Source organism: Ruditapes philippinarum, unplaced genomic scaffold (genome assembly GCF_026571515.1).
Source record: "Ruditapes philippinarum isolate M1 unplaced genomic scaffold, ASM2657151v2 ctg148_1_1_1_1, whole genome shotgun sequence".
Taxonomy (NCBI): Eukaryota; Metazoa; Mollusca; class Bivalvia; order Venerida; family Veneridae; genus Ruditapes; species Ruditapes philippinarum.
In genome coordinates, this window is record NW_026862686.1 from 122,719 (window position 1) to 146,376 (window position 23,658).

General features: G+C 34.6%; 2 protein-coding genes across 3 annotated transcripts in view; one reads left to right on the top strand and one right to left on the bottom strand.

Annotated features, from left to right (window-relative positions):
- The window catches only part of LOC132719879 (putative pyridoxal-dependent decarboxylase domain-containing protein 2), a 50,295-nt gene that overhangs the window by 8,463 nt on the left and 18,174 nt on the right, over positions 1 to 23,658 (top strand). The window contains exons 2-14 of one of the 2 annotated variants that reach the window (XM_060703828.1): positions 122 to 198; positions 2,730 to 2,804; positions 12,482 to 12,566; positions 12,963 to 13,093; positions 13,703 to 13,858; positions 14,570 to 14,759; positions 16,164 to 16,232; positions 17,250 to 17,273; positions 19,479 to 19,557; positions 20,196 to 20,280; positions 21,931 to 22,051; positions 22,595 to 22,750; positions 23,473 to 23,523. In XM_060703828.1, the coding sequence (XP_060559811.1) occupies positions 122 to 198; positions 2,730 to 2,804; positions 12,482 to 12,566; positions 12,963 to 13,093; positions 13,703 to 13,858; positions 14,570 to 14,759; positions 16,164 to 16,232; positions 17,250 to 17,273; positions 19,479 to 19,557; positions 20,196 to 20,280; positions 21,931 to 22,051; positions 22,595 to 22,750; positions 23,473 to 23,523 (1,299 nt within the window). The remainder of the gene's footprint in view (positions 1 to 121; positions 199 to 2,729; positions 2,805 to 12,481; positions 12,567 to 12,962; positions 13,094 to 13,702; positions 13,859 to 14,569; positions 14,760 to 16,163; positions 16,233 to 17,249; positions 17,274 to 19,478; positions 19,558 to 20,195; positions 20,281 to 21,930; positions 22,052 to 22,594; positions 22,751 to 23,472; positions 23,524 to 23,658) is intronic. The other variant, XM_060703829.1, reaches the window with a different exon arrangement.
- LOC132719880 (uncharacterized) lies at positions 8,218 to 12,288 on the bottom strand. The gene is made up of 2 exons (XM_060703830.1): positions 11,627 to 12,288; positions 8,218 to 11,315 (listed from the first exon to the last, which is right to left on the bottom strand). The coding sequence occupies exon 2, from the start codon at positions 9,733 to 9,735 to the stop codon at positions 8,362 to 8,364; it is 1,374 nt and encodes a 457-aa protein (XP_060559813.1). The 5' UTR covers positions 9,736 to 11,315; positions 11,627 to 12,288; the 3' UTR covers positions 8,218 to 8,361.

Genomic DNA, 23,658 nt, shown 5'->3' on the forward strand with positions numbered 1-23,658 from the left:
TAGACACATTTCCTCATTAATCTGTATAGATTTATTATGAGAAAAATGTGACGTTGCAAAAATTAATAGAAAATCTACAGTATAAGATTGTTTATATATCAGAATGTTTTTCTCTTTACAGATGTTTATGGACCCTATGTTTGCTGAACTCGAATCAAGAGTTAAAGAACATGAAAGAATTTTGGACAAAATTAATGAGTAAGATAATTGCTATATATATGTAGAAATGGAATGTAACTATGCAGTTAAATATAATAAGATATTTAGTTTGGATATGTTTGCTATAAGAAGAATATTGTGTAAGTAGAATAAAATTATAAAATCATATTGGGATAATGAAAAAGAAGAAGGTAAGGTGGCTGACAACTTATCAATGACTCTGATCGAACCATTTCAGTGTCTTTAGATTCTTTAGGTGGATTCTTTAGGAAGCTTACAAGCTAGTGGTTGTAGTGGATTGTTGATTCTACATAGGTGCCCGCTTGTGCCTGAAATAATGGAAGGGGCACCTGAGATTTTTCTGTCCCAAAATATGCCATGGCATATGGTTGTTATACACATAGTCCAGTTATAATATGTGTTAGATTAAGGAGTTATTTGAAATTATATGCAATTGTACTGCCTGTTTGCAAATTTTTGTAAGTACTGGTTAAGACATGGATGAAGCAGTTATATTGTATCACCCTATGTTTAGTGTTCCTAAAAAGAGCTTTGCAATTAATTGGATTTACATGTGCAAACAAAACAAAGGTCTCTGTCCAGAAAATTCCACATCATCCTCTTGTAATTACAAGTAGAATTAAAGAAAAATTAATGCAGGATATGTAGAAAAATATTGCCTGCCCATTGGATTTTGAAGCTACACGTCTTGCAGGAAAAATGAAATATTTTTTGATGCCTGCTGTCTCTTCACTCTCACTGCTTTGAATTTGAATCCTCTAGCTGTTAAATTATTTCATGTAAGGAAGCTACCATACTGCTCAGAAGGTTGTTGATTGTATTCAGGTTGTGTTTATGCCTGAAATAATGCTCCAAGTCAGTTCCAACATGAATAAAGGTGATAATATGAGCTTCATTTTGTTTGTACTCAACCACATACTCAGTTATCTCTACCCGTCTGGTGCTTTTAGGCTTGCAAGGGATCTCAAATGACCTATTTAGTGTAGGATTAACTTAAACCGAAGGGTCAAGTACAGATTCAATCAAACTAAGTTTGCAATTTTCATGTTATTATATTGTGATTAATGCTTCCAAGGAATCATCCTTTTTCCAGATTTTAAAATAATCCATCTTGTCTAGTACATGTAAATGATCAAGGCTGTCATATAACGGACAGTATTGTGTGAAGTCATTTCAACATTGATTTCAAGAAGGTTTAAATGTTCATGAACCAAATGTTCATGTACCATTATTAATGTTTAATGTACATTGTTTAAAGATCCTGTAACTCAATTTTAATATGGTTTTTATCATAAATATAATGGTCTCAAATGAACATTGATCAATATTGTATGTTCCAAAAAGCATTGTTTGTAAAGATATTACAGAATTTACATTTCATGTTAATAAAGGGAGGTAATTAGAAATGTATTTCCTATAAAGTCTAAGTCAAATTTTCCAATTAGAAATGAATGCATTTATTTTAATGATTGCATATAATGTTGATAAATATTTGCAGCACATATTTTACATATTCTTCAATGTTTTAAAATTGTTTTAGAAGCATAGTTATAATTATACATATATAAAATTTCACTTAAGTGTGGTTACAACCTTAATTACAACATACAGGATCTTTAAATTGATTTAAATCTAGGTGTTGAGAAACTGATTTCAAATGAAACATGTTAAGGATATAAAGAGATCAAAGCTTTCAGCTGTTACACGTTGATAGATATAGTGTTTATCTGTGTGTTGTGGATAAATAACATGTAAGGGTTAATTTATAAGAAAATCATTACATTTCTTTTGTAAGAATTTTCATGCATAAACATTATTTGCAGTTGATGCTGATACATGTGCATGTATGTATGAATAATATGAAACTGGCACATTTTCCCCTGCATTGCAATACACTCTTTGTTATGTGTGATTATATAGAAAATGAAAAGTTGTAAATTAAAAAAGGACTTTCTTGTCAACCCTGTTTGACTCTTTTTACCATGATGGCAAACTATTTATAAACTTCAGTAAATGTTTGTAAATGAAAATAGCAATCCTGTAGTTTTACCTAGGATAAGATTATGTTATACTGAGACTGTCTTTGCGGTTGTTTCCCCCCCCCCCCCCCCCCCCCCCCCCCCCCCCCCCCAATAAATATCAACAATTGGATGCCATCATAGAACCTTACTCATCCCTGATTGTAATAATTCATAAAGTGTTATGTTTAATTTGTACAGTCAATATGAAAGTATGGAAGTTTTGATAAAATTACTTGTTTTATAAGGTCCTTGTATGTAAAATGAGCCGTGTCACGACAAAACCAACATAATGGGTTTGCGACCAGCATGGATCCTGCGCATCCACACAGTCTGATCAGGATCTATGCTGTTTGCTTGTAAACCTTTTAAGAAGTAGAGAAACTGATAGCGAACAGAATGGATCCTGATCAGACTGCGCGGATGCGCAGGCTGGTCTGGATCCATGCTGGTCGCAGATGCACTATGTTGGTTTTGTCGTGACGCGGCTCAAATAGTTCTTGCTTATAATGATTTTGTATTGTACTTCAGCGATATGAAAAGAGAACAGGAGATTGAGAGGAAAGCCAAGGAACAGGCTCATCTTCCTGGACCATTGAAGGGGAGGTAAGTACATGTAGTTGAAACTTAAATGTGAAGGAATCTTTAACATTGTACTTTGATTTTGTTTTGTTTAGCCGAAATTTGACAGAATTTCAAACATAATACCCACTTGAAGTTACTTAACCTGTAACCCATGCATAAACACAAGAATCTGAGCTGAATTAGAAAATATACTTCTCCATATTGCATTACATATTGACCCACCCTCGTAGTATTATCTTTCAGTGGCATTTACAATGTGTAAATTACTTTCCTTGTTCTCATGACATTATTTTACTTTTTAATACATTTAAGAAATTTTCATAAAAATAACCATGAATCTGGAGGCATGCTGCTTTAAGGGTGAACAAATATTTCAGTAATCAGCCAAGTTCTGGCCATATTATCAAAAAGTGATATCATTCACTTTTATTAGATATTTCATAGGAGCTTTGTCACGGATATACGTGAGTTCTCACTCGGGAGGATAGGGCGTTCAAAGAGGAACCTGTAAATATATTGTTGGCACACAATAAAATATAAATACGGAGTCAATGAAAAACAACAGCTCTCGCTAAAAGTTCTCATTTCTTGTGCTATTGCTAATTCCAAGCGAAATACATACACATATCATAGTAATTCATGTTTACAATGTTTTATAACCTCAAATATACCTGTAAATATATTGTTGGCACACAATAAAATATAAATACGGAGTCAATGAAAAACAACAGCTCTCGCTAAAAGTTCTCATTTCTTGTGCGCATGCGTAAAGGTTAGCGTGACCGAATTCAAAAATGAAGTGAATGAGGCCCGTCAACGTGTTACAGGTCAAATGAAGTTATTAGTATGAAGTTGAATAATGATATGAATGATTGAAAAAGAGACGATAGGGGAATGATATAGAGTATGGGTATGAATTACAGAGTATTCTAGCAAAGACAAAATGACCCTGTGACATACTTCCCCGCCAAGAATAAAATGGCGTCCAGACATTTTCAACTCATAAACAAAAATTACTGATACCTGCATATATATCAAAAACCATACTGTCTAACTACAGTAGAACTAATACTCAGGACATGGGACTCGTTAAAGTACTTCTGTCCTAACAGTGAAATTACCAATAAAGGTAATGTATGCTGCTTGAAAATGCTGTGAGGCATTAACAACCAGAAAAGTGCCCGAAGCACTGTTGGGAATAGTGAACGCGTTCTTTGGGGATTGTGAACCATGCACGTTAGTACACTGACTCATCTACAAAACTGTAGAACTTGTGTTATGTTTTCACATTACACAATATTCAAAGTAACTCTTTCAGAGTAAATAAAATTTGACAAATTTCTTTGAAGAAATTTTACAAATCGGTTAAATACAAACCATACTTACAAATATATATGACGAAACCCTACACTCATATGATAACACATATGAATAAACACTAATCTCAAACATCAGTAAACCAACACTGACAATTTGAAATTAAGATTATACAAAACTCAACTGAAACAATTTATTGTTCTCATCTTTTATAAAACAATTTACAAAAAATGACAAAATCAAATTTGACATCTGTCTGAGAATCTGTACTACCGTTTCCTACTCAAATTCCAATCATCAGTCATCCAGCGTGGCTTCTCTCTTACTCTAGAAGTTCTTCGTGGAAGAAAAGGTGGAGCTTCCGGTCTTAACAAACTATTACCTGGACGTCTTGCAGGAATAACATACTTATCAGATTCCGTGGATACGACTGATGGATTGTCTGAAATAGAGGTTTTAATGGAAGTACTCGAAGACTCAGAAGGTTTAGGTGCTGCTGTGTCTGAAAAGGAAAGAGAACTGACAGGAGAATTTTGCTGAAAATTACCATTACTGGGAGAGTGATGTGACAGTCGTTTCGGTTCCTGTAGCGGGAGACCCATGAACGGAAGTAGCATATTGCGGTGAAGTAACTTTGGTGCATCATCACTATCTTCCGGCTTAACCTGAAATATAGGTAAATCTAGGTTAGGCTGATCAACTACGGTGTAGATAGTTTTACTCCAACGATCAGCTAACTTACACTTACCTTTTAAACCAACGTTTCTCACCAATACACGGTCACCTGGAACAAGGCGTACTTCCCGAACACGAAGATTGTAGCGCTTCTTGTGCCGCTTCGCTTGACGTCTTGCCTCACGGCTAGCAACTCTGTAAGCGAAATTCAAGCGCTTCCTTAAGCCTTCAACAAATTCAGCTGGCTTCTTGGTGTGAAAAGAAATGTCTGGGTCGATCCCGAGGAAAGCGTCTAATGCAAGGCGAGGATGGCGCCCAAACATAAGAAAATGTGGTGTCAGACCTGTCGTCTCATGCCGAGTTGAGTTGTATGCATGTACAAGAGCTGGTACATGAGCTTTCCAATTCAGCTTCTTCTTATCCTCCAAAGTACCTAGCATATTCAGAAGTGTCTGGTTGAACCTTTCAGGCATTCCGTTACCCTGGGGATGATAAGGCGTAGTCCTAGACTTAGCGATGTTAGCAAGCTGACATAACTCCTTTATAACTGCTCCATCAAAATTCCTGCCTTGATCACTATGTAGGCGACTAGGGAAACCATAATGACAGATGAAATTATCAAAAAGTGCTTTCGCCGTGGTGCGTGCCGTTTGGTTCCTAGTCGGTATGGCTTGTGCATAATGGGTAAAGTGATCAGTGATTACTAACACGTTCTCATATCCACCTGCTGACATCTCTAAGGTCAAAAAGTCCATGCAGACAAGCTCTAGAGGATAGGAAGAATGGATTGGAATAAGTCCTGCAGAAGTTGACAAAGGTGTTTTCCGGCGAATACAACGAGCACACTTCCGTACTCGAGTTTCAACAAAACCATCCAAACCTGGCCAAAAGAAACGAGATTTGATGAGGGAATTGGTTCTGTCAATACCCTGATGTCCGGCATTGTCATGGAGACCAGTGAAAACCATATCCTTAAATGAGTCTGGCAGAACAAGCTGATCTACGGGATGATTACATACCTGACCATGACGATAAAGAATACCATCCTTGGTAAAAAGACTGGGCCATTCTCGAAGGTATTGACGAACAGATTCAGTTTCCCGTGAAGAAAGTCTTCTAGTTGGTTTATGACCAGTAGAAAAGATCTGAATAAACCTTGAAATTGTAGGATCTTTTGACTGTTCCAGCTTCCAATCAACATCACTAAGGTAGTCTGATGAAACATCAGTAGTTATATCAACAACTTTCTGACTCATAGAAATACATTCAACAACAGGTGATTCCTTAATATACATACAACCTTGTATAATAGCTTTGACTGCGTCATTGAAAACCACAGTTTCAGATGAATTAGGAACTCTTGAAAGAAAGTCTGCATCTATGTTTGAACGTCCAGCACGATACTGTAAGGTGAAGTTGAAAGATGCTAACGCAGCTAACCATCTATGTGAAGTTGCATCTAGTTTGGCGGAAGAGAGCACATACGTTAATGGGTTGTTATCTGTACGAACTTTGAAGGAGTTACCATACAAATAATCGTTAAATTTGTCAACAACAGCCCATTTCAACGCAAGAAACTCTAACTTATGAGCAGGATAATTTCGCTCATTAATACGTAACCCTCTGCTGGCGTAGGCGATTACCCGTTCTTGACCGTCCTGCTCCTGATAGAGGATCGCTCCTAAACCGGAAGTACTTGCATCGATGTTCAAGATGAACGGCTTTGTAAAATCGGCATAGCCAAGAATAGGAGGGGTAGTCAACTTCTCAATGAGCTGTTCATATGCCTCTTGTTGATCTGAATTCCAAGTCCAAGTAGCTGCATCCTTCTTACTCTTACCTTTAGTGTTTGTCGGGTGTCCAGCAAGGAGGTCATTCAAAGGCTTGGCTATACTAGCATAACCTGGTACAAAACGACGATAGTAGCCGGTAAAACCTAAAAAACTGCGAAGATCCTTAAGACACTTCGGAACGGGCCACTCCTTCAAAACTCTGGTCTTCTCCGGGTCAGTCTCCACTCCGTCAGCACTAACAACATGACCGAGATATGTGACACGAGGGAGGAAAAACTCACACTTGCTGCCTTTAAGCTTCAAACCAGCTTCCTTGAGGCGTTGAAAAACAGCATCAAGTCGTTTAAAGTGCTCATCTAACGTCTTGGAATAAACGATGACGTCATCCAAATAAATCAAACACTCCTTTAGATGAAGTTCCCCCATACATCTTTCCATCAAGCGCTGGAAGGTGGCGGGAGCGTTGGTTAGTCCGAATGCCATCCTTTCACACTCATAGAAACCAAGTGGGCCGACCGAAAAAGCAGTCTTGGGCTTGTCAGACTCCTTCATGGCAACTTGCCAGTAACCTGATCGTAGGTCTAGTTTGCTGAAGATTTTGGAACCTGCGAGGGAATCAATGGTCTCATCAATCCTTGGCAAAGAGTAGGCATCAGTAACTGTCCGACTATTCAACTTTCTGAAGTCTATGCAGAACCTGAGCGAATTGTCTTTCTTGCGAACAAGGACGACGTTACTTGAGAAAGGGCTTTTGGATTCCCTAATGGCTCCTGCAGCAAGCATATCTTGGAGATGTTCCCTAACCTCTTCATACATACCAGGAGGGATGCGACGATAGGGGTCCTTGAAAGGCTGTGGATCAGTCAAGTTGATCTCATGCTCAACAAGATTAGTGCAGCCAAGGTCTGTAATACCAGTAGAAAATATACCTTTCCATTTCTCGAGGAATTGTGTAGCGTCTCTAAGATGATCTTGTAATAAAGAGCTCTTGGATAAGTCTACTCCTAAATCTTCCAAAGACATATCTTTAGTACTGATATTAGACGATGTGGCTTCCAAAGGGTCAACTGATCGAACAACGTTCACATCTTGAAGAAGACAGATTGAACTTTTAGGCATGATACGAACAGGTCTTACACTCATGTTACAAATACGAACCGGAACTTTAGAGAAGGAACGACTAGGGTCAACTTCAACAAGGCGAGGGCAAACATTGAAAGAGTGCAAGTTCTCATCATCCTCTGTAACACCATGTCTAATGGAATGACTTCCACGAACAATACCTGGAACAGTACAAACCTGAAAAGGCTGAATATACATAGGTCTGGTGATAAAAGCCTTCACCTGAACTGCAGTGTTATCCGGAATAGAAGAAAAGACTTCATCCCATGGAGATGGAACTGATTCTGGTGTGGTAATACATCTCTTGTAGTGGCTAGTAACATTAGTACCAATAATAAGAGGTATAGACTTGGAATAAGAAGTATCAGGCACTATCAAAACAGGAACAGAAACAACAGAATCTGAAGAAAGACATGGAACAGAAATTTCCAGGATAGAATAACCAATATAAGGAATAGATGAATCATTTGCTCCTTTGACACAGAAATCAGAAATACTCAACAGCTCTGGACAAGGATCTAAAGATGAAAAGTAAGAATGAGCAAGAGTTGTGACCATAGAACCAGAGTCTAAAAGTGCTGTAGCAGGGCATCCATTAACAAGAACATCTGTTTCATTGGAATGTCCAACCAAAGGGATACTTGGTGGGCCTCTCTGACTGGGCGGTCCTCCTACTGGCCCTTTGGTGGAGGAGCCTGCTGGTTTAAAGGCTTATCTGTCTTGGATGGAGTAGCAGAGTTAGAACTTGATGGTGGTTGCGGCTCTGTCTCTTGACTTCGGATGTCAGTACCTCTACCTCGCCATCGGTTCCCATCTGACCTATACCTATTCTTCTTGACATCATCAAGGTCTCTTTCGATGCGAGTGACTCTGCTGTTCAATGTCTTCAACTGAGCTGTAACATCCTGTAACTCCTGTAAAATTTTGGATTCAACAGAGGTGCTACACTGTCTTACATCCTGCACTTTGGACCTGTCTGAAGAATTAGAAGGAAAAGAAGAAGTAGAAGAAGTGGAAGATCTATCCCTGGTAAAGGTACCTGATGATTTCACTCCTTGTTGAGCCAACTTCATCTCCTCTTCAACAAGTCGCAACTCTCGCCTGAACCTTGTATAATCAAGTTCCGCCTCAAACTTGTACCTAGTGGCGTTCTTCAAATCCTGGTTCCTTAGTCCAGACCACAATCTGTTCCTCAACATGTCATCCCGTGTCTTTCTATCAAGTGTGATTTGGGAATCAACAAGAAGATGTTCCAATCGAAGACTATAGTCAACAATTGATTCACCCTCCCGTTGACTTGCAGAGTAGAATTGCTCTTTCAGCCTCTCTGTTGATGCCACGTTACCATAAGTTGCATCCATTTCTCGAACGATTTCATCCACAGTCGCCCACTCCCCAAGATGTAACAAAACTGATCTGGCCTTCCCACGCAGACTACGCCGAATCGACTCCAAAATGGAATGTTCAGAATACATACCGCTTTTGAGGATACAGTTGACTTCATACTTCCAAACGACAAATTCCACATCTTCTTTCTTCAATTCCCCTGAAAACTGAGGTAATTTAGGAAGTCTCTGTGGTGGAAAATTGTAAGGGCTGCTATAAGAATCATGCTGTGGGAGAGAAGCAGATCTGGGAAAGGACTGTGATAATCCTTCAAACTCAGGCCTAGAATAATAATCAGATTTTCTGGGCAAGCTTGAGCCAAGAGGGGTGGAATCGAAATCAGGACGAAAAGAAACACGACTCTGACGTCTTTCAACAAAGGGTGACGGGGCACTTTCATGAATAGAATGCAACCTATGAGGAGATAACACAGGAGGAGAACGATCACGATGTCTATGTCGGTACTCCCTAATAGGTGTATGTGTATCAGGATCAGCATCAGTGGAGAGTGAACGTCTATCAGTTCTAGGTTGCACTGTATCAACAGTATAACCAGAACTCAAAACACGTCTCAAACAATATTCCAGATCTAACTCATCACGACTATCTTTTCCTCTAGGTGTGGTATCGTCATTATCCATATTGATAATAACTGACATAACGTGTCAACAAATCCACAACAACAACTTAGACTGATCAAAATAAATAAAATGAAGGGCACTTTTTACTTGAAATATTATTCCAAATAAAAACTTTCAAATGAAAATAGATAAACTCAAAGTAATACACAAAAATAAATTTTTGTTCACAAGATGGCACACATTGTACACCATACACAAATATGGCAACTGAAATTTGTAATGGTAATATGTATATCTAGCAGAAGTTACACACCAGCTGAATTTTATTTACAAAAGACAATTCAGGCCTTCAGTAAATGAATAATTAAAACACACAAAAATGATGTCCCATATTGTACACCATAGAAAATTTTTTTACAAACAAAATAAATAACACATAAATAAACTTTCAAATTTGCAGCTTTTATGTGCACCAATCAAATGTCTGTAAATGCAATCACTATATTCAATGCTGGTAATTCCTTTACACTGTACTAACTTCTATAGTTTTCCAATGTGAGAATGTGTGCAATATATAAATATCAAGTCCAGTACTGTATCAAACTTGTAATAAAATTGAATGGATTTCACCTACCAAACAATTTACAAGGGAAATTCAAATAACAATGAAGACAATATAAGCACACACTACTTCCATATGACTGCTATTCCCAAATGTCTTCAATAATCACTTGATTTAATTTCAAACTAGAGCACAATGTTTCATGTACTTTCCTGGCTAAACCAGTACTGTAAAATTCACAACAACAAAGATTCAATTGTACCACACTATAATACCTGGTCCAAATAGTTGCGGAAAATTACTTCAATTTCCAATCTTCTCCAGATAACTGCATTCAAAAACCCGAGAAAAGTCTAAACAAAATACAATTGTCACTGCAAGTACACCGCAATTGTAAAATGTTTTGTTTTTATTTCAAAAACAGTTCAATTTTAAATAAATGGAACAATTTTTTTACACGGACTAGAATATTTAAGTAATATAAGAGATTTTATCAAAGGAGTATCTAATCCCTGTGATAAAATGTCAATTATTTTATAGTATTTCTTGTATTTTGATATTTATTAGGCTTTCACTGTTATGACAGAAGTACCAACAAGTTGAACTAAACTATCATTACACTACAAGACTACATTACTGACTTTTTCATACTCAGGCACCTAATACAAAACATTTTCCAAAGACACATAAATTTTATGAAGTGTATGTGAGCCGCCAAAAGATTAATTAATTAATAAAGCTTCCAAAATTAAATTTCTTCCAAAGATGAAATTCTTTTTTTTTTTTTTTTTTTTTTTTTAATCAGGTAATAGTACAAAAGTATTTCACAAGCTTTTCAATAAAGTGGACTGTTAAAGTGGGGATGTCTTACAGGAGTATAGTAATAATAAGACAATACAGATGGTAAAATGGAAAGAAATGGCTTCTAGAGTATAGTATCAGGGACCAGAAGAAAGATATGAAAGGGTTATCTCACCAATCACCAGTTACCAAAATGAAAATGTATTTATGCAATGATATCTGTTAAACTGTTAATGTAGTGCTCAGTGCCAAGGTTGACTTCCACACAATACACACAACTTCAATGCCAAACAACCTGTCAAATATAAACAATAACTGTAGAAATCTATGACAGTGAAGAAAAATATACAATGAACAATACTTAGATGGTAACTACAAAAGATTTTAAGAAATGTTATATAAATCAATCTATCTAAAGGTTAAATCACTAATTAATGTCATTCAAGTCAATGTTTATCACTGTAATCTCCTTCCAATAAAAATGTAAACAAAATGTCCAGAGGTAGAATCCAACGTTGAAAAATAAAGAAATCCTGGTCTGTTGAGTTTATGCACTAGTGTTTCAATGTAGAGTACTGTATATTAAATAAAGAGGCCTATATTTACTTTAGAAAGCTTTCATTTGATTGTTAAAACAAAATATAAAATTTTCGATACAACATGATGGACGGAATTCCTTGTTGACATTCACTATGTGACGTAAGAAGGGTTTCCCAATTCTCATTGGCTGATACAAGCGGGGAGACAATCCACCCGAACTGAGTTCGTCCTCAACTGTTTTCGCACCAAAACGTCCCAAATGTAACACTGGCCACCAAATGTCACGGATATACGTGAGTTCTCACTCGGGAGGATAGGGCGTTCAAAGAGGAACCTGTAAATATATTGTTGGCACACAATAAAATATAAATACGGAGTCAATGAAAAACAACAGCTCTCGCTAAAAGTTCTCATTTCTTGTGCTATTGCTAATTCCAAGCGAAATACATACACATATCATAGTAATTCATGTTTACAACGTTTTATAACCTCAAATATACCTGTAAATATATTGTTGGCACACAATAAAATATAAATACGGAGTCAATGAAAAACAACAGCTCTCGCTAAAAGTTCTCATTTCTTGTGCGCATGCGTAAAGGTTAGCGTGACCGAATTCAAAAATGAAGTGAATGAGGCCCGTCAACGTGTTATAGGTCAAATGAAGTTATTAGTATGAAGTTGAATAATGATATGAATGATTGAAAAAGAGACTATAGGGGAATGATATAGAGTATGGGTATGAAATACAGAGTATTCTAGCAAAGACAAAATGACCCTGTGACAGCTTTTTCACTGTAGTGTCATTGGGACGAAGTCTTGCTTAACCTTAATATTACAAATTATCAGGAAGCTTTAGCATAATCTGAACAACCTTAAAAATATTGAATATATTTACTTATTAAATAAAATATTTTTCAGTGGTCAAGAATTAACAGATGTTATGAAGAAGGTTGAAGAAATGATTGTTTATGAGATTGATGAAAATGAAGAGGATGAGGAAAATGTGAGTATTTTGATATAACAATCTATTGTTTAATGATTTGGAACAACCAGACATAAGAAACGCCAAAGGTCTTTATCCAACAGCTGGGAAATCACCTTATGGCCAGTGAGACTTAAAATCCAGCAAATTTGAAAATTGTCCAGAGTTAATGTGGAGAGGTTTCCAGAGTTAATGCAAAGGAGTTTGATATCAAAATGCTTTAGTTATGTAACCAACCATATAGAGTCGTGTTAGAACGCACAGGCAGTCATTGCATATGATGTAGGTTAGACATTTGTCCCTACTTGCATTCAAAGCATTTAAATTCAGCGTCATTTTAAGTATAAGATAAACTGCAATGGTTTATGGTTGATATCTAAAGCAGTGTCGCATTGTTTTGGGTTGTTTGTTTTTCAGAAAGAAGAAGAAAAACCGTTTAGTTTTATGGAGCAGTGGATTGAGAACCGGCGTAAAAGAGCTATGGGCGAGGAACCAGTTGAGGAAGATGAAAAACCAGAAGAACCCAAAAAACCACAAAAAGACAGAAAGTAAGGACTTTAAACTGATTTTATTGTCTTCCATTAATATTTTTCTCATGGTGCATATACAGGGCATTCCATCTACCAAATCTGCAATGGAATATTGCCGCAGTCCCCCACCAAAATTATATGTTTTTTCTCCCTAACTGAGATAAAAATCCCCCTCACAACATATAAAATCATTAATGTAACAGAGAAAAATGAAAAGTTATGCTGTTTTGACAAGAAAAATCAATCTGTTTCACGTTTTTTTTGTGAGATGAATACACCATCTAATTCAAAATGGACCGTCTCATAAAAATTTCAATGACAACCCTGAAAATAAAAAGTTTAAAATTCTTTGAAAGATTTGTGAACTAAATAAATACATAATAATTTGTTTAAATAACTGACTGTATATTATATTTAAATTTCAGATGTTTTCTATAATGAATACATATAGATATTTATAATTTGTATAGACATTTAAAATACTTTAGACAAGTATACATGCATTAAAGGTATCTTAAGTAAATATGGTTTGATTATGATGATGGATGATGATGACTTCACTTTCAGACGTATGCAGATACGTAAGCTAGATGATCATGGTTATATGTGATTATTTAATAATTTCAGACGTATGCAAATACGTAAGCTGGATGATCATGGCAATGCAGCTGTAACGTCACACAGTCTGGCCGCATACGTCTCCTGTTTACAAGGTGACCATCTGAAGAGATTCACATCGAAAATTACAGCAGATTGTCAACTCTGGCTAGCAAAAATGTTCAGGTAATATTATCATATCCTCTATTTAGCTGTTTTCCGTTTTCAAGGTCTTATATGATTTTATGATCTTATGCTTTCAATTGGTGAGGTTCAAAGTCATATTTCACTGTTTGAAAAGTTGAATTTAAAATTTTAACAGAATTATTGTATTGTACATAAATTGATAAAACAGAGAAAAAAGCTAAAAAAAAACCACAGATTTCCATAATGTCACAGACATCATATAAATTGCATTTTTTACAACATTTTGGTAATACCTGACTAATTTTATGAAAAGAACTTTAAAAATATGATAAAAAAGAAAACAAAAAGACTCAAATAAGAAGAAAATTTGTTAATTACAGAGATTTATCAAATGTTGTCCCACTTTGTGGACACCAGATATATTTTATATCTGCTAATGACTTTTGTGATTGCTGACAATATTAACAGTGGTGCTTATTCCATAAAATATAACTTCAATAACATACTAACAATTGTTTTCTACAATTAAAAACGATTTATTCACCCAGTTGTGTAAGTCAGTGAATGTATAATTGAAAGATCTTTCAATGTTGAAAACCTGGGACAAAACTAACAAGATAATCTTTATTACTGAATTAAAGGTCAGGAAAGATATAAAAAAAAACTTTAAAACATTGAGCAAAATTTTAGATTAAGTCATTGTTAAGATATTCAAATTGCAGAACAATAAAGATGTTAATTTATTGTTAGGTTTGACGAGGCGTCAGTTTTCTACCATGAAGAATCTAGAGATGGTCTTGTACGAATCTGCCGCTTAGCTTTGTACCAGAAATATCCAAAGTATATTACCGAAGGGTTTGAGGCCCTATATTCTAGACCACCTGTGATATATATAAGTTCAGCTGCCCAGCCTGGACTAAGTAACTACCTATGTTTACAGGTATTGTAGTATTATTGTTTTTGTTATGTTAGATAGAAATAATGTTGACGTCTTATTGATAAAATGCATATTTTTGTTTGTTTTATACACAAAAAGGAAAGAGAATTTCATAAGTATTTAAGTAATGCTCAAGTATGCAGAGACCTAACAGAATGCATGGAATTTTTAGCAAAATCAATTTAATGTGTCCATTAAAGTAACAGCCAATTTGCCTACATAAATTGCTTTTAACACCGGAAAAAAAATGTTGTTATACATAATACTTGGATCATTAAAAAACACTTACAATGTTGTGATTTTTCTATGTAATATCTCTAACTAAATCATCAAGAAAAGCAAGTGTTAGGCTACAGCCAGGATTCAAACATTCCAATCCAAGCCCAGAAAACTGGACACTTTATTCTGAAAAAATTAGAAGTTGTGCTGTTGTGAGATTGGCAAATTTTATGTAAAAAAAACAAATATTGGAAGAAAAAAAAAAAAGATTATTTCAAGAAGAACTAAGTATGCACTTACAGTCCAACCCCGTTTATTCAAAGTGCCAGGGACTGAATATTTACTTCGAATAGGGACTGAATATTTACTTCGAATAATCGATGGGTTCGAATAATCAAAATCGAAATATTGTGATAGACGAAAACTACTCCACATTGACCAATCATAGCAAAACTACCGTTTACAACACACTTACTTCCTGTAATCAATTGAGAAAAATAACTATTATAGAAAAGATGCGTAAAAATTATTGTATTGGCATCGAAGACATAAATACTTGCATTTTATTCTACATTATGCGCAAAGCCTTGATAATGGCCGTGTTGTCACTACGGTATTTACAGCTAAACTCTGGTATTTTCGATTAGGATAAAGGCTCTCATGTAGCGTAACAATTAATGGAAAAAAAATGTTTTGGATGTTTTGACAAATTCACATATACGGTATGTATGAAAATTATGCTGTCATCCTCAAGCAATAAAAATCGGACACGGTGCATAGCTTTTCATTTTCGGTAATTAAATTGATTAAAAAAACACGCAAATAGTTATTATCATGATTGTCTAAATACACGCATGACTGTTGATATTTTTCACAAGTTGACCGGTCAGCGAGTGAATCTGCGCCAATTAGTCTGGCTTCGAATAATAATTAGGCTAGCTTCGAATAATAGGTGTGAAATTCTTTCATAATTGTATAATCGGGACCGAAATTTTACTTCGAAAAAATAGGAGGTATTCGGATAATGCATTTCGAATAATACGCTCGTATTTATATTGTTTTATATAGAGATAAAAACGGGACTGCCAATCTACTTCTGATAATGCCGGGTATTCGAATAAAGGGTTGTCGAATAACCTGGGTCGGACTGTAATTAAAATGCAGTGTATATTTTGACCATATTTTCAGTTGGGTCTTCCAATGTCATCAATATGTTCTGTACCATGTAATACCTTGTTTGGATCCAACACCAAAATGGTAAGTAGTGACAATTGTTTATTAATGTTATAAACTGATTAGTGGAAATATTCATAGAAATGTATGCTAATTTCTACCAAAAACCATCATTATCTTCACTCGGGTTGATACTGATAAAACTAACTATTCTGTTCACAACCTCATTATGCAAGCTTTTTATGTCTTATTTTTTAAGTAAGATTTTTGTAAAGATCAAAATGATCTCATACCTGAGTGCATTTAGCACGTGATCTGATGTATATCTACATGATTCAGGACTTAACCCATAATCTGCTGAAACCGAAAGGGATTTGCCGTTGTTACCAGTATATAGCCCAGCCAGCATATATAATATATCTATTCAGTCTTACCAGGATTTATACTGCTGGTAGTTCTGGAGGGGGGGGGGGTTGGGGGGGGGCGTGTGGGCATTATGGCTGAGTGGTTAAGGCTGTTGACTTCAAACCTTTTGCCCCTCACCACTGCGGGTTCGAAATCCCGACAGGGACTTTGGATTTTTTCACGTGAGGAAGCTATCCAGCTAGCTTACGGAACATCGGTGGTTCTACTCGGATGCCCATTCGTGCCTGAAATAATGCACTAAAGAGCACCTGTGGTCTTCCTCCACCAGTACAGCTGGAACATCGCCAAATGACCTATACTGTGTTGGTGTGGCGTAAAACCTAATTAAACAAACAAACAGTTCTGTTTTTGTATTTTTTGTATTAATAAAATGCCTTAAATGTTAAATTAACTGTTCCTTAAATTCAGAGCAAATCAATTTCACAAATTGAGCGGTTTATGGGTTAACAGATGATATGTGTCACAAAGAGATTGTTCTACTTGTTTTTTCCATAACTGTTTCAGATATATTTCTTACTTGTTTGGCAAAATGTATCTTTTATAGCATATTATCTTTAAAAATATTTTATTAACAATCAATAATCATATCGTAATGAAAAAAAAACACAACAAAAAACGTGCTTTAGTTAAATGTGTGGGAATACCATGTTAATATTGGTTCCTATATGCTCACAGCGACCAAACAGACATGAACGTATGGTAAGTTTCGAAGGGTACAAAACCTTGGTACTTTACACCTATATGTCATGTATATGTTATGATTATTGTGTTATTTTAATGGACCTCTATCACCTGCAGTTGACATATGCTGTGTTTTGAAGTTTTTCCTGCATGTGAATTTCTGCATTTTTCTGCTTTTGTGTTGAACTATACACAAATTTCTGTAGAAGATAACTGTTTGAATTTTTTTTTATTATAAAACTGTTGTACATAAGAATAATACAGTCAAATAGTACTTATGTCAATACTGGTCCATTAAGATGTACACATTAATGGGCATTGTCCAGAATTAAACCTCTGCAACCCACATTGAGTATTTCTCAAAAGAATGATTTTTCTGAACATTGTATAGATAAGTAATGTACTTACAATTATAGTTATGTAATTATGTATATCTAATATAAGTCATACTGTACACATTATAGTCCGCTTTTAAAGAAAGCAAACCTTAATGCTTGTATTTTTTATTTGGATCCACATGCAAGGTTAAGTACCCTATCCAGTGCAAAACATGTAAACTTTTGGTGATGGACATTTTTATTTATTTATTTATTGACAAGTTCATACAAATGAATATTATTAATACTTGTTTAGTTTGACTGAGATATAGAATTTGGGAAATTGTATTATGTATGTAATTATAAATAAGTATAAAACACGCTTTAGTAAAATGTGTGGGAATACCATGTTAATATTGGTTCATTCTAAAATGAAAATTTATTCATAAATCTGTGACAGCTTCATGCAAATTTGAAATTAGTATTATCATGTACAAAGAAAGCAGAACTAATAAAAAGCATGTTCAGCGAATGTAACTTGTAATGAAAGTCTTAATAAAGAGCTATTTGGTGCATTTCTCATTTCTAATACTTTGCATACATTTTGATATATGCTTATAAAATATGGTGTTTTCTGCATTTACTGCTTTTTTTCTGAAACATAGTGTTCCAAACCAGAAACACAATTAAAATATTTATGTATCTGCATTGCACTAAATTTTCTTACCGGTGTTATAGGGTTTGATAAAAAAACATTAAATTTCCAGTTTTTGACCAATTTGTCATTTAATAATTTTACTGCTAACTATGAATTAAATACTTGCCCTGCTTAAAGTTTGGATCTGGTCGTTTTATTGTGAATATAAAATATCTCAAAATTGTGCTCTGCCATCAGATTTGTTATCCATGGGTCGTTGGCTTGATCCTTGGGTGAGGCTGAATTTCTATGTAACAATTGATCACAGACATTGAGTTTTATGGTCAGTTGTCAGTCACTTGCAAAGAAATTGGTAATTACTGGTTAGTTATGCAGGAAACCAAGTCAGGAAGATCAGTTGCCAAAATGTGACCAAGATGGTATTAAAATTGGTGTCAAAACCAGACAATCAATCAAAAATATATGATACAGTTTTGTCAGATTTGAAAATATATTAAAAATTGACCAGCAGTCAGTTTGGTTAAATAAGAAGACAAGACGTCATTTATATAAATAGATCTAGGAAAATATATGAGTTGAAGAACACTTTATAAATATAAACTTTGGTAAGAAATCTTTATATTTAAACCCATTTAAGAAGGTAAATCCATTTTCCAATACACATAAAGAAAGATCCAGTTGTCACCACAATAATCAGCCAGTAATAACATTGTGTTACATCTTATGTCGCTTTGATAATCAATAGCTTGGTAACACTTTTGATGTATGCAGATATGTTTAGAGGCATTTTGTATAACATGAATGACATGTAAATATAGATATGTGTTTTACTTGGTGCATTGCGCTAATGTTACTTTTGCAGCTATATAAAACTGAAATAATAATTGTTATTTTGTGACTTAAAGTGAATGGGAGCAGACATTTCTTTAAAAAAACAAGATGTTTTAGGGACTAGAAGATCCCTAGATGGGTAATTGGCAAATAAGAGAATAGTTCTTAGATTGGTGTTTATTATCCTTGACAATGCTAGGACTGAAAGTGACTAGCCTTTACCACCAGTATAGAGCCAGACTAGCATTCACATTTGTGAAGTCTGACCAGGCTCTATTACTATTTGCTAATTTGAAATTTTCATCTTTTACTGCTATAAATAGATATAAATGATTATAAACAAAGCATTGTCCAAGGAGAAATTAAATAAATACACACCTATATATTGTAATATGTATCTTATTTGAATATTTACAGGATACAGAGATTTTAGAAAAGTTGATACAAGATGACATAGCAGCCGCCAAAACTCCAGTTGCTCTTATTGCATATGCAGGTATGCTTATATAGGACATAATCACATATACTGTGAAGTTATGTGAAATTTATTTTTTGTATTGAGGCATAATTTCTCTTGTTATGAAACGAAACATGCTATTTGAGATTTTACTGGAAGCTTTGATTATTTGATGATGAATTAAATTGTTCATAGACAGTTGTATTGATAAACTGGCATTGATTCGTTAACCAATCATCCACCCCCAGCATGCAGTATGACATATATGGCTATTTACAAAAGAAATTAGGCAATTTGATTTACGCAAAGGATTATTGATATTCAGATTGTTGTATAACTTCCATCTAGAATTGTGGCTAACCAGCTAGCTTACAAAGGTTATTTGTTCTACTCAGATGCCTGCTCTTGCCTTAAGAGGGGCTGAGGTCTTCCTCCACCAGTAAAGCTACCCATGTACAAGCTTGCCATGTGACCTTTACTGTGTTGGTGTGACTTAAATTTGAAAACAACTAAATCTAGAATTTTGGGAAGGCATTTACAGAAATATGACAGTATTTACAGTTGACATTAAATAAACAAAGATATTTTTTGCCCCTTGTATGTACATGTTCATACTTAAGTACAGACGTAATGTTATGATACTTACCTATGCTAATGTATAACTTTTATCATTGTAGGTACACCAAATGCAGGTCATGTAGATGATTTAGAAAAGATTAAAGAATTATGCAAGAAAAATAACATTTGGATGCATGTTGACGGGTAAGCAGGTCTAAAAATGACCAAAAAAAAATCCTGTTTTAATGAGCATTGCATAAAATATAGACAGATTTTTCAAAGATCAAGTATCAATTTCTGTGAGACAAAAACAATGCACATGTAATAAAATAGACAAGTAGTTAATACAGTATGACTATATTTAAGACTATTTTGACCTCAAGACCACTCCTCTATTAAGACTGGTTGTTAACTGAGACAAGTAGTAAATACAGTATGACTCTATTTAAGACCATTTTGATATCAAGACCACTCATCTATTAAGACTGGTTGTTAACTGAGACAAGTAGTTAATACAGTATGACTCTAATTAAGACCATTTTGACATCAAGACCATTCCTCTATTAAGACTGGTTGTTAACTGAGACAAGTAGTTAGTACAGTTTGACTCTATTTAAGACCATTTTGACATCAAGACCACTCCTCTATTAAGATTGATTGTTAACTGAGACAAGTAGTTAGTACAGTTTGACTCTATTTAAGACCATTTTGACATCAAGACCATTCCTCTATTAAGACTGGTTGTTAACTGAGACAAGTAGTTAGTACAGTTTGACTCTATTTAAGACCATTTTGACATCAAGACCATGCCTCTATTAAGACTGGTTGTTAACTGAGACAAGTAGTTAGTACAGTTTGACTCTATTTAAGACCATTTTGACATCAAGACCATTCCTCTATTAAGACTGGTTGTTAACTGAGACAAGTAGTTAGTACAGTTTGACTCTATTTAAGACCATTTTGACATCAAGACCATTCCTCTATTAAGACTGGTTGTTAACTGAGACAAGTAGTTAGTACAGTTTGACTCTATTTAAGACCATTTTGACATCAAGACCATTCCTCTATTAAGACTGGTTGTTAACTGAGACAAGTAGTAAATACAGTATGACTCTATTTAAGACCATTTTGACATCAAGACCACTCATCTATTAAGACTGGTTGTTAACTGAGACAAGTAGTTAATACAGTATGACTCTATTTACGACCATTTTGACATCAAGACCATTCCTCTATTAAGACTGGTTGTTAACTGAGACAAGTAGTTAGTACAGTTTGACTCTATTTAAGACCATTTTGACATCAAGACCACTCCTCTATTAAGATTGGTTGTTAACTGAGACAAGTAGTTAGTACAGTTTAACTCTATTTAAGACCATTTTGACATCAAGACCACTCCTCTATTAAGATTGGTTGTTAACTGAGACAAGTAGTTAGTACAGTATGACTCAATTTAAGACCATTTTGACATCAAGACCACTCATCTATTAAGACTGGTTGTTCACTTGAACTGAAAGTGACAGGGTTTTGCTATCTGTGCAGTCTGACCAGACTCAATAAAATTGACTGATTAACTTAAAGTTTTCATCTTGAATCACCCTGAACTGGAAATGGACAGATCCAAAACTTTGAAATGGATAAGTCCATTTAACAGAATAGGGATTATATATTGTTTTAGATATAACATATTATCAATAACATGTATGTTCATTCATAGTTAGGTACATTGAGATGAACTTTTTCCAATAATATTGATAAAAATCAAAAATACCATATTGTTGAATCAGCAAAAAATAACAGTGCAGATGTCACACAGATGTTTTTTGGTATCATTGCGATCTTGTTATATTTCAGGGATAACCTTGCCACTTTGTCATTGATACGTCCACCTGGTAACATACAGAATGCAAGATTTGGTGACAGTTTCACTATCTGTATGGGCAAATGGTTAGGAATTCCTGCAATGCCGTACTCTGTATCCTTTTCTATGATCTTTATATAACTTTTGTTGTTTTGAATAATTGATTCTTTTTTCAAATTTTTAAGAATTAGTACCTGATTACAAACTTAAATACAGGAATATTTCAGTTAAGCAGCTTTGAGGATATCCTGGCTACAAGTACATGCACTTTTGTTATTAACCTACTATTGATAGGTATTTTCACGGCCATACCCATTGCATTGCTATTTACACTTAAGTGGCTGAGTTTTTTAAAAATGTAAAAAATGTTATGAAACAATCAGTTATGATCTGCTCTACAAAGATGGTAGCCATATAAAATGTCAATGCATTTTATGTGCAGCTTTAAGAGAATAGGTCTGATTTATTTACTGTAAGAATGAATTTGTCACATGACTGAGAAGGCAAGTTAGTAAAGGTAATACTTTGAAAAGTAAACAATTGTCTTTAGAATATTATGGATTGAAAAAATGAATAGATGAATGAATTGTAACATACAGACAATGCTTTACTTGATATAAACTTGGACATCAGTAGTATTTCTTAACTGGCAAATAGACACTTTTCAAAGTAGCAGATCCTGCCCTCGTACATGCTGCGTCACTGATGACCTTTAACCCCTACCTGAAACTGACTTGTCTGCCTTTGTGGGTAGTGTTACAAAGTCTTGGTATTGAAAATATAGAGCAAAGAATCACTCATTCATGTGATCTTGTAAGTATGGATCTTGTTTATTGAGTCTCTCTATTTTTATGGTGACTATTGGTTTTGGTCATATCTGTTTTCTAGGATAACTAACCATAATTTATTAATTTCTTTGAAAGTGGCAGACTTGCACTAAGAGATAAATGACCACTGTCCAAGGATTACTTGTCACAGTGAAATTTTGCATTGCCCAATGATCGACCTAGTAGTCTGACTGTGGGTTACTGATCTGGTGCTCTCCTACCCTAATTAGCAGATTTATTTCTGAAAATGACATAAATTCTGTTGCTGTAATTTCTCTTAAAAGATTTGGATTAAAGTTTTGAAGAAAAAAAAATCAGTGTTAAAATTCAAAAAGAATATAAATAATTAATAGACATAATAAATATTGTTTCCAAGTTGTGACATTGTTTCACATAGTTATTTTATAATAGATATTGAGAATGTCTAGAAATTTCAACAGTAAAAATGTAAATATGTGATAAATATTATAATTCGCTTCTATTGTATGGTACTTTGTATAAACATCTATTGCATAAATCTATTGTGCTATTGTTTCTTATCATTTAATGTGATAATCTTCCAACAGTTTAGTTGGAAAGTCACCATAAGACCTTCATCGTGTTGGTGTTACATAAAATCAAGCATAACAAACAAAATATCAATTTGATTGGTATTATAAAAAGAATCATTTTATAATATGATATATTGTCTTACTACGTGTATTTCAGGCTGACTTCCTGTTCAATGAGCTGTCAAAGATAAAAACAATCAAACAGTTTGTAAGTCAATAAATTATGTTAATTTATTATTATAGCATTAAATGATTTAGAATGATGACCTTACAATGACTTGAAAATAGACCTTGTCGTTCTGAAATGATGGATTGTTAAATTGCCAAAATCCTTACTGTTTAT

Excerpts from the sequence above, each read along its gene's own strand:
- LOC132719880 (XM_060703830.1), bottom strand. The coding sequence starts at position 9,735 with ATGTCAGTTATTATCAATATGGATAATGACGATACCACACCTAGAGGA.